Genomic DNA, 12,217 nt, shown 5'->3' on the forward strand with positions numbered 1-12,217 from the left:
CTTGAAAAACTATATATAGAAAATTCAGACACTCTAGTTTTACAAAAACTGAGCGATAGGTAGTTTTAGACACTGAAATAAGTATGACTAATGTAAATATCAATGATTAATGACCATACACTCTTAAAAGTTGTGTTTTGAAACAAACATAAAAACCATTAGGAAATTCTAGTAAGAACAATGAAAAAAATGCTTAAAATTACTTTTAGCAGTACGTGGATTTCAACTAAGATCCAACCTGGTTTTCTTATCTAAAGATATAATGACCAGATTTTGTTAATAAAGACATGTTATTCCTTAAAGCCTTAAGTTTGATTCTAAATTTTTGGGTTGTCTTTTTCTGATGTGTTTTTTTTTTCTTTAAAATATAGAGTAAAATTTGGAATGTTTTTCCTTAAACAAAAAATTGTGCTTTAAATTTGGCCCAGAATTTTCCTGTTTCCCTGAACTATACACCCACACCCACGCAAACATCCATACACACATACAAAATATATAATTCAGAGGCAAAACTTGGACATTCCTGAGAGCTCAAGGAATCACATTAATTTGAACTCTTAAGGTAACTTAGAAATAATTTGTCTTAGTTTTTATTGGAGTAAAACTGAGGCTAAGAGAGGTTTTCAAGATTCACCCAGGATTACCCCGCAGGTAGTTACATTTCTGGAGCTAGAGCTTTGATTTCCTGTAAGGCAAAGTGGATCCAAATGAGCTGGCTTCTAGCACAGTCTGAACCAACAAGATAGCCACCAGCAAATATCCTGTATTTGTGTTGATATGACACTCAGGCATGTCCAACTCTCTGCGAGCCCATGGATGGTAGCCGGCTAGGCTCCTCTGTCCACGGAATTTTCCAGACAAAAAAACTGGAGTGAATTGCCATTTCCACCTCCAGGGGATCTTCCTGACCCAGGGATCGACTCGCGTCTCTTGCGTCTACTGCATTGGCAGGCGAATTCTTTACCACTAGCGCCGTCTGAACTGAACTGAGCGCCAAATACCGTTAACACCTGTGCATTTCGCGGCTGTCAGTAAAAATGGTGGAAATATTGCTTTCAATCCTCCACCACTTGGGGGCGCTGGAAACGTGAGGGTGTGTTTCTAGGTGCTGCAATTACAGGATGGTGCTGCTGGAGTTTGCAGCCCTCCTCACCTGGCAGTGTTCCCTCCTCACACTGGGAAATACTGAAAGACCCATTATCAGGGCAGGGTTCTTTCTATGTACCTCATTTCCAGATCCACCTCTATGTGGTCGGGGTGGGTGGGGTGGCAGTCTGACTTAAATAGCTCTGCTTTTAGTGTGCCCAAAGTCACTTTTTAGAATTCCCATTTTGGCATATGTACATTCTATCTTTAGGTTTTTAGATAGAAAAGGTTATGTTGGATACAAGTGGAAAATAGTCATCTTTAGGTGGCCAATATATAGTTTTTTTTTTTTTTTTTAAAGAACTGATTTACAGAAGTGGAGTGTGATTAAAAAAAAGTTTAGTTGTGTAATATCACATTTTAAGTATGTTCAGATTTTTAAAAAATGCATTTCTGTACAGGCTGTGACATGATACATACTTTTCCCCACAATATTAGGGATATGTAATTGATTGGCAAAATTTCAAGCCTCAATTTCAAGTTTTTGGATATCTGGTCATTACATCTTGCCTATTTTCATGATTTATAAATAAAACCACAAATGCCACAACTAAGCAGAAGCAAAAAAGAAAAATGCACCCTGTGAGTCATATCATCAGTCAATAAAAATACTGTATTCCTTTAAACAGATGTACTTATAAGAGCTTTATAACCCAAAGCAAGATATGTGAGATGGTTTAAGAAGAGGTTGCAGTTTTGCAACAAGAAGTCTGTACAGCTCCTCCAGGCCGTAGCAGTGAAGGAAGTGCCTGTGTCTCAGAAACTTGTTTCCGTCTGTTCTTGACACTTCTGCATCCCAAGCCCCGTTATTTACAAAGTTATGCATTTTGCAAGCTCAAAGCACCTTGCACCTCGCAATTATGAACGCATGCAATGACATTTCATCCTTTCATGTGCAAATTCTAAAATTCATCATAACAGAAAAGCTCACAGTCGAAACTCTGTAATTTGAAATGAAAGGATCAAAAATGTCAGACATGGCAGAATATGGTTCCTAATAGAGCTCTCTTTATTTGTTCAGTGTTCTTCAGTCATTTTTGTTTGTTACAAAAATGGAGTCTTGATTCTTTATTTAAACAGTACTGAAACTAAACTGTTCATGCCATGCAAAAATAACATTTTATGCACTTTTTTTGGGAGGGAGGGGCTTCCCACGTTTTAGTTCACAGGCATTATTAACCGCATTTTTAAGAAACAAGTTTTTTTGTTTGTTTGTTTGTTTTAGTGTTATTATTGCTTTTGTAACTAGTCACATGCTGGTTTCACGTGTGGGGCAGTAACCTGTGTCTCCCGGGTTGGAATGAATTTCTGGGGCAAACAAATGGTTTTCCATCTTGCACCCTTCTTGACTGTTGTCCTTTTTCACTTCTGCCACACCATGGTAAACGTCTTGTCTACAGTTGTGACTTGTGTCCTGGGCAGAGGAAGAGCCCACACAGGCCTCTTCTCTTAAAGGGTCTCTTCCATCACTAGGCTTATCTGTCAAACAGTTTGGGCTGGAGTCTGCCTGCTTGTCCGGTCTCCTGGTCCCCTGGAGCTCTAAGAAGTCATCATCTTCCCCCGTGTCGATTTCTGTGAAGCTCCTCCTCTCTCTGGTGGAGAAAGTAAAGAGTTTCTGCTTGGGAAACCGAGGCGTCAGCCCTTTGGAGGGTCCTTGACAATGAACCTCAGCACCCAGCAAGGGTCTATCTCCCTGGGAGGGGGTTTCTTCTAAGAGAATTGTGCTGATGAGCTGGGGTGCGGTGAGTGGAAAGTCCGCCGCGGTGACTGGCAGCGGCCTGGCTGTGCTGGGCGGGGTTGGCGGGGCCCCGCCTCTGCTGTCCTTGAAGTTGACCTTGAGCGATCTGGACTTGAGCGGGTTGCTGCCTTTCAGCGAGCTCTTGGGGCTCTCGGAGGCACTGTCCGTCGGCAGAGGGCCGTGGGGCCCACCCTGGGGCCCGCCAGCGGCGTCGAGGTTCACAGTTATGTCGATCGGAGCATATTCTGGGGTGGCCTCCCTTGCCGTGGGCCCCTTCTCCCTGATTAGGGCTAAGAAGGGGGGAGCCCTGGCTCTTTGGTGCTCTTCTATCCCGGCGAGGTCAGGTGGGAACTTCATCTGCAGGTGGGATGCAGAGGGCGGCGGCAGGGGCGACCTCTCGGTCTCCGTGAAGTCGGTGGCGCAGCTGGTGAAGCTGTCGATACTGGATGTGCTCTTCATGTCCACGACACCCTCGGTCTGTGCCACCACCAGCTGCTCCTGCGGGCAGACCACCTCCTCCATCTCTATCTCTTCCTCGTAGGCGGATGGCCTCTCGGCCTGCTCCTGGCCATCGGGGTTCGGGTGAGAGTGAGGCTGCGTCTTGGTGATTTCATTGTACAGCATCTCCAGCTTCTGGGCGCTCAGATGCTGCGGGCTAGAGGAAGAAGTGTTGTTAAGCTGTTCATGGGAGTCTTTCTGGCTTACCTCCTGGTACTTATTCTCGTAAGACTTGTTGGAGCTGGTTTCCGACAGAGCCTTCCTGGCCCACTTCCACCGGCTTGGAGAGAGGTGATTGTCATCCGTGGAGCCCTTGGTGTTGGCCGACTCTCCCGTCTTCTCCACGGCCACGTCTATCAGCTCCATACTTCGAGCAAAGGCGTCCTTTAAGTTCATAGACACGATGCTTCCGTTCCTCTTGGCACGCTCCAGAGCCTCTCTCCTCTTAATGGCTTTCTCCTGGCGTTTCTGCTCTTTGTAAAACTCAGAAAAATTGTTCACAATGATTGGGATGGGAAGGGCGATCACCAGAACCCCTGCGATACAGCAGAGACCTCCCACAATCTTCCCTAATAACGTTTTTGGGTAGATATCTCCATAACCGACAGTCGTCATGGTGATGGTGGCCCACCAGAAGGAAGCCGGGATACTGGTGAACTTGGTGGCATCCTCGTCCTTCTCGGCAAAAAATACCAGGCTGGAGAATATCATTATCCCCATGGCCAGAAACAAGATCAGCAAGCCCAGTTCATTGTAACTCCGCCTGAGGGTGAAGCCCAGGGACTGCAGGCCCGTGGAGTGCCGGGCGAGTTTCAGGATCCGGAGGATCCGCATGATCCGGAAGATCTGGACCACGCGGCGAACGTTCTGGAACTGCAGCACACTCTTGTTGGACTCCGTGAGGAAGATGGTGACGTAATACGGCAAGATGGCCAGCAAGTCGATAACGTTCAGTGGGCCTTTGAAGAACTTCCATTTGTTGGGTGAGGACAGGAAACGTAAAAGGTACTCCATGGTAAACCAGGCGATACACACGGCCTCCACGTGGGCCAACTGGGGGTTGTCATTGGGCTGTCCGAATTCATCCATCTCCTGCAGCTCTGGCAGCGTGTTAAGAGACAGTGCGATGGTGGAGAGGACGATGAACAAGATGGACACGATAGCCAAGATCTGGAAAAGAAAAGAAAGGCAAGTCAATAGGGCCTCTTAGTTGCTTAGGCACAGCCAGGAGACATAGGGGTTCACTGTTTTTTAAATGATATGCCTTGCTCAAAGGTATTCCAAGAAGGTAACTTTACAAACACATTCACTTTTTATGAGTTCATTTCACTTAAAAGCCTAATATGGATAAAATAGGCAACTAATGGGAAACTACTGTGTAGCACAGGGAGCTCTATTCAGTGCTCTGTGGTGACCTAAATGGGAAAAAAATCCAAAAAAGAGGTGATATACACACACACACTGTAAAACAACAATCCTCTAATTAAAATTATATATATATATATAATAAACCTAATGTAACATACCTTTAAATTCTATGGTCTAATCCATTTGAAAAAAATCCACCCCCCTACCTTGCCCATTGTTCCTAGACCCCTCTGAAAGAGTTTTCGGGGAACAATCATCTCCCCTGTCTTGTGTGTGTGCATATGTGCTCAGATGTGTCCTACTCTTTGCAACCCCATGGACTGTAGCCTACCAGGCTCCTCTGGAGCAGTTTGCCATACCCTCTCCCAGGGCATCTTCCCAACCCAGGGATGGAACCTGTGTCTTTTGCATCTCCTGCACTGGCAGGTGGATTCTTTACCACCTGAGCCACCAGGGAAGTCCTCCCCTCTCTTAGCTATTTGTAATTTTTCTCTCTGAACCACCCAGTGTATGTTTCTTTATGTGAATTGCCATACCTGCTATAGAAGCTAGAAAAAAGTCATGATTGCCAGAAGTTTTATTCTAAAGAGTCAGACACAACTGAGCGAATAACACTTTCACACTTTCCAGTGATTAAGACTCTACCTCCACCCGCAGTGGGTACAGGTTCAATCCCTGGTTGGGGAGTTAAGATCCTACATGCCTCGAGGTGTGACCAAAAAAAAAAAAAAATGGAAAAAAGGATAAGTGACTGATCACTGATCAGTCAGTGATAGCAGACCTATATGTAGAGAGATAACAAGGCCTTGGTACAGCGATGCTTCCATGGAACAAATGTGATCTGTCTGGCAAGCACTGAAGACAGAATCAAGTCAAGGAGCCTCTATCCTGGGCCATGTGGCCTTCTGGCCAGACTCATGAGGGAGAAGAAGATTATGAGCTAACTTCATTCAGTTGAGAAAGGTTTCATAAAGAAGAAACTGATGATTGTCCAAGGTGATCTCGGTTCAGGGCAGAGGAATAGCAGAGTGATGTCAGACATGGAAGGAAAGAGGAAGCACTCAATAAGAAGTAAGAAGAGGGACTTCCCCAGCAATCCAGTGGTGACTCAGACAATAAAGAATCTGCCTGCAATACAGGATACCCAGGTTCAGTCCCTGGGTTGGGAAGATACTCTGGGAAAGGGAATGGCTACCCACTCCAGTATTCTTTCCTGGAGATCCCATGGACAGAGAAGTCTGGCCAGCTACAGTCCACAGGGTCGCAGAGTTAGATGTGACTGAGCATACATGCATACAATATTAATGTATTAAGAAAATATATGAAACTATTATTTAACATTTGAAGGATTAGTAAATTTTATGCTTAAAAATAAAGATGAGGGAGAGGGCTTCCCTGGTGGTCCTGTGTCTAAGACTCTGAGCTCTCAATGCAGGGGACCTGGGTTCAATCTCTAGTCAGGGAACTAGACATAACATCCTGCAACTAAGAGTTCACGTGCTGCAAGTCAAGATCGCACCACAACTAACAGATAATGCATGCCTCGAAAATGATCAAAGATTCCGCCTACTAAGACCCAGCACAAGAAAACAAAACAAAAGGCTACAGTCTATGAGGTCGCAAAGAGTCAGATACAGCTGAGTGAATAACACTTCCGCATTCTGCAGTGGCTAAGACTCCACCTTCCAATGCAGTGGGTGCAGGTTCAACCCCTGGTTAGGGAGTTAAGATCCTACATGCCTTTCGGTGTGGGGAGAAAAAAAAAAAGGAAAAAGAGGATCAGTGACTGAATTTTGGTCAGTCATTCTGACCTCTGAGCTTGATTTTATTGTTTACTATGTGACTTTGGGCAAATGACTTACCTATCTGTGTCTCAGTTGACAAATCTGTCTAATGAAGATGGCACAGTTATTTCATGGCTTTGTGAAGATCGTGGCACACATACGTCGCTAAGTAAATAAATGTAGCTCTGAGAAAAATATCCTGACACTGTTTAATTTAGACATTCAGTGTTCAGTAAACAATGATTAAGTATCTTGAGGCGACACAGCTCAGTAAACATGAGTCTGTGGAAAAAATGAACTATAACTGACATTAGAATTTCTGAACTTCTCTCCTCTTTATCCTTCCAAGTTTCTCTACTTTTGGCTCCTTATTCTGGCTCTTTTCTTTGCTTGTGCCTCATTTATACCTTTCATTGTTTTCTCTTCCTGTTTTTTCCAACTCCCACCTTTCCTCTTAGATCATTATAAAGGAAAACCATAGTGTTTCCAGAATGCACTGTAGATATTAAGTTAAGATTTATGGTTTCTTAACTTCGAGAACAGCACTTAATTACTAGTGTTTTATATGTTTTTTCTTAAACAAAACTACTTTTTACCTGAATATACTTCAGGAGTTCCTTTAAACATGAGAATCAATGAATGACATTGGTATAAAGGCTTGCTTCATCTACGCCGAGAAACTTTGAAGGCTAAAGTTAGAAACACCCTCAAGAAGGTTTAAATAAACCCATGGATAATGGATTCAGGCTTCCCAGGTGGCTCAGTGACAAAGAATCCGCTTGCCAATGCAGGAGAAGTAAGAGCTGTGGGTTCGATCTCTGGGTTAGGAGGATCCCCTGGAGGAGGAAATGGCAACCTTCTTGCCTGGGAAATCCCATGGACAGAGGACCCTGGTGGACTACAGTCCATGGGGTTGTGAAGAGTTGGAAAAGATGGAGCGACTGACCATACATGGGCACAGTGGATACTGAGGGTTTATTAAGGACAAGTCAGGAATGCTCACCCTGAAGCTCTGCCCTCAGAGGCTAGTGGAAGGGGGATATTTACAATATTCCATCACATAAATATTCTTGGGAAGCATTGGTCAGATTGCATCTACTTTTATGTTCTCACCTTAAGGAACTAGGTCCTTTTCTATTTCTAGAAGGTCATACTGTTGCTAATATACCTTTGGGCATTTTTAAATACTGAGGTTGCTACCATCATTCTTGCACTGTAACCCATAGTCCAGATTTTTGATTTCTTCTTATCTGCTTACCTGCCCACTTGGATGCATTTTATTTAGGTTTATCACATCCAAGAGCAAGAAAAAGTAGAAATACAAATGAAACCATTCTCCTGTCTTCCAACCTTTTAGACAAAGAACAAAGCAGGTCAACATGGACCTTCAATTTTTATTGACTCCACAATCCAAGCTAGATCATAGGTCAGTTTACTTCACTATCTAATTTGGGAAATAATGGACACTGTATAATTCTAATACAGTCTAATGGCAACTGAATGAATATAGCTACTTTTAGCACCTGAGAATTTAGCATGTACACAACATAATTTGGAGTACATTTTTAAAAAAATATTTATTTATTTGGCTGCACTGGGTTTTGACTGCCTGTGGGCTCTTTAGTTGTGGCATATGGGATATAGTTTCCTGACCATGGATTGAACCCAGGCCCCCTGCTTTGGTAGTATTGAGTCTTAGTTGCTGGACCACCAGGGAAGTGCCGTGGAGTACATTCTTGAAGAAAAAGGATTACTAAAGGAAAAAAAATTCTGATACTCAAGCCCTTAGCAATTCCACATTCATGTTAAAGAAACCATAAGGTATTGAAGTGCATGATTTTTCTGTCTCTTGTTCAAGTTTAATCTGTCAAAGCCCATTTGATTTCAATGAAAAATAATGGCTTATTTTAAATATCTCGTGAAACTTGGAGTTCTCCCAGAAAGACAGCATCTTAGACAAATTATTCAGTATGTACCAAAGATGATGTGTGATGCAACAAGCCAAATGCAAGATTATTGTCTTAGGATAGAGGTGTTTTATTTATTTATTTTTTTTGAACACAATAAATAGAACAAACATGCAATTTCATGTCTAAACATGGATATTTACTTTAGTACAGCAAACCCTAATGACATTTAGGTATTGTTTCATTTATCATAACCATGTACAAGTTAGGTTTTTAACCATGTTACCTCTAATAACCAGTCTCCAGAGCTGGCTGTTTTGGCCCCAGCAAGTAGACTTATGTTTGTACATGGTAAAGGAAGCGGAAATTCCAAACAATTACCTATGTGATATCAGTCAACTCCCTTGGAATTTGGAGTACATAATTTCCAAGTTTCCTTTCACCTCTAACATTTGGAAATTTTTTCTAAACTAAAATATTTTACTAATTCCATTCACATCTGCAAACCAAACCAAGGGCTAGTCACAGTTGATTCCATCATTTTGGTTGAACTGCCAAAATATAATTTTGTTGTTTATGAAATAAAAAAAAATTCAAATGAGAAGGCTTTTTTAAACCATCCCACTCTGTAGGTTCCAAGCATTTAGTTCCCGGGAATAGACATGCTTTCCAGAAAACACTTTTCTTCCCTTTTGCATTGCCTGGATAATGATTTAATTCTTCCTTAGACACAGATATTCAGAGGATCACATGGAGTTAAGAACAGGGCTCCCAGCACTGGTGTTACTGAGTCCCCAAAGTTGGTTGCATTGATTTCTGTTTGTGTAAGGCAGTGGGAGATTTGCTTCTATTTACCAACTAGTTTTTTTTTTTTTTTTTTAAATAACTTTTACTGGCGTATACTCATATGGTAAAAAATCTGCCTGCAATGCAGGAGACCTGGGTTCGATCCCTGGGTCAGGAAGATACCCTGGAGAAGAGAATGACTACCTACTCCAGTATTCTTGCCTGGAGAATTCTATGGACGGAGGAGCCTGGAGGGCTACAGTCCATGGGGTCGCAAACAGTCAGATGTGACTGAAGCATCATGTTAATTTACAACATATACATCATGTTAATTAACATGGCATGCATGCTCAGTTGCTCAGTCCTATCTGACTCTTTGTGATCCCATGGACTGTAGCCCACCAGGCTCCTCTGCCCTTGGAGTTTTCCAAGTAAGAATACTGGAGTGGATTGCCATTTCCTCCTCCAGGGGATCTTCCCAACCCAGGGATTGAACCTGTGTCTCCTGAGTCTCTTGCATTGCAGGCAGATTCTTTACCACTGAGTCCCCTGGGAAGCCTAATTAACTTTGATGGTTAATTTACAATGTTGTGTTAGCTTCAGGCATACAGCAAAGTGAATCAGTTATATATATATATGTGTATTCACTCATTTTTAGATTCTTTTCCAATATAGGTCATTACAGAGTATTGAGTAGAGTTCCCTGTGCTATACAGTAGGTTCTTATTAGTTATATATTTTACATATAATAGTGTGTATATATCAAAGTCAATTGATTGAGAGTCTTAAAATATGCAGATTATTTTCAATCTCCAGCCTCCCGAGTGATAATCTGCTTTGTATTCACCAACTTGCAATACTTCCTTCAAATACGTGGGAACTGGGGTGCCTTGCCCTGCGGTCAGTGCAGGTCCTTTCTCTCTTTCATCTCCCCCAAACTCTCCTTCCTTCTTTGACAAATGTGTGAGGAGAGGAGAGGATAAAGTGAATGAGCTGTAGCACTTCTGCTTTGTCTTCTTAGTGGAAACAGATGAACAAACACAACAACAACAGAAACCTTATCAGCAACAGAAAACAGCATGGGGCCTGCCCGTGGACACCAACGAGAAAGCATCGTTGAAGTCTTCCCCGCCTCCCCTGCCCTCATGTCTAAATCAGAGTCTCCCAAAGAGCCCGAACAGCTGCGGAAGCTCTTCATAGGAGGATTGAGCTTTGAAACAACTGATGAGAGTCTGAGGAGCCATTTTGAGCAATGGGGAACGCTCACAGACTGTGTGGTAATGAGGGATCCAAACACCAAGCGCTCCAGAGGCTTTGGGTTTGTCACATATGCCACAGTGGAGGAGGTGGATGCGGCCGTGAATGCAAGGCCACACAAGGTGGACGGAAGAGTTGTGGAAGCAAAGAGGGCCGTCTCAAGAGAAGATTCTCAAAGACCTGGTGCCCACTTAACTGTGAAAAAGATTTTTTTTGGTGGCATTAAAGAAGACACTGAAGAACATCACCTGAGAGATTATTTTGAACAGTATGGGAAAATTGAATTGAAATCATGACTGACTGAGGCAGTGGCAAAAAGAGAGGCTTTGCTTTTGTAACCTTTGATGACCATGACTCCGTAGACAAGACTGTCATTCAGAAATACCACACTGTGAATGGCCACAACTGTGAAGTGAGAAAAGCCCTGTCTAAGCAAGAGATGGCTAGTGCTTCATCCAGCCAGAGAGGTCGAAGTGGTTCTGGAAACTTTGGTGGCGGTCGTGGAGGTGGTTTTGGTGGGAATGACAACTTTGGTCGTGGAGGAAACTTCAGTGGTCGAGGTGGCTTTGGTGGCAGCCGTGGTGGTGGCGGATATGGTGGCAGTGGGGATGGATATAATGGATTTGGTAATGACGGAAGCAATGTTGGAGGTGGTGGAAGCTACAATGATTTTGGCAATTACAACAATCAATCTTCAAATTTTGGACCCATGAAAGGAGGAAACTTTGGAAGTTCTGGCCGCTATGGTGGTGGAGGCCAATACTTTGCCAAACCATGAAACCAAGGTGGCTATGCTGGTTCCAGCAGCAGCAGGAGCTACGGCAGTGGCGGAAGGTTTTAATTACTGCCAGGAAACAAAGCTTAGCAGGAGAGGAGGGCCAGAGAAGTGACAGGGAAGCTACAGGTTACAACACATTTGTGAACTCAGCCAAGCACAGTGGTGGCAGGGCCTAGCTGCTACAAAGAAGACATGTTTTAGACAATACTCATGTGTATGGGCAAAAAACTCGAGGACTGTACTTGTGACTAATTGTATAACAGGTTATTTTAGTTTCTGTTCTGTGGAAAGTGTAAAGCATTCCAACAAAGGGTTTTAATGTTTTTTTTTTGCACCCATGCTGTTGATCGCTAAATGTAATAGTCTGATCATGACGCTGAATAAATGTCTTTTTTTTTTTTTTTTTAATGTGCTGTGTAAAGTTAGTCTACTCTGAAGCTATTTTGGTAAACTACCCCAACAGTGTGAAGTTAGAATTCCTTCAGGGTGATGCCAGGTTCCATTTGAAATTTATTTACACCCTGCTTGGTGGAGAAGCTGTTGTCTTCAGAACCTTGGTGTAGTTGAACTGACAGTTACTGTGTTGTGACCTGGAGTTCACCATTAAAAGGGTCACCCATGCAAAGTCATGGAGTTTTTAAATTTTTTTTGGTTATTAATGATTGTTGGCACATCCTATGCAATATATCTAAATTGAATTATGGTACCAGATAAAGTTATAGATGGGAATGAAGCTTGTGTATCATCCATTATCATGTGTAATCAATAAAAGATTTAATACCTTAAAAAAAAAAAAAAGAAAACAGCATGGGAAAATGTGATGATAAGAATTTTCAGGAGAGGACTTCCCTGGTGGTCCCAGTGGTTAGGACTCCATGCTTCTAATGCAGGAGAGGGGCAAGTTCAAACCCTGGCTGGGGAAGCGGGATTTCACATGCTACAGAGCATGGCCAAA

General features: G+C 42.9%; 1 protein-coding gene and 1 pseudogene across 1 annotated transcript in view; one reads left to right on the plus strand and one right to left on the minus strand.

The window, feature by feature from the left end:
• Positions 1-625: 625 nt before the first annotated feature.
• The window catches only part of KCNB2 (potassium voltage-gated channel subfamily B member 2), a 468,901-nt gene continuing 457,309 nt past the window's right edge, over positions 626-12,217 (minus strand). Inside the window, exon 3 of the mRNA XM_006054184.4 lies at positions 626-4,552. Coding sequence (XP_006054246.4) covers positions 2,396-4,552 — 2,157 coding nt within the window. The 3' untranslated portion in view covers positions 626-2,395. The remainder of the gene's footprint in view (positions 4,553-12,217) is intronic.
• LOC112579162 lies at positions 10,357-11,325 on the plus strand (annotated as a pseudogene).

This window comes from Bubalus bubalis, chromosome 15, assembly GCF_019923935.1.
Source record: "Bubalus bubalis isolate 160015118507 breed Murrah chromosome 15, NDDB_SH_1, whole genome shotgun sequence".
Classification (NCBI taxonomy): Eukaryota; Metazoa; Chordata; class Mammalia; order Artiodactyla; family Bovidae; genus Bubalus; species Bubalus bubalis.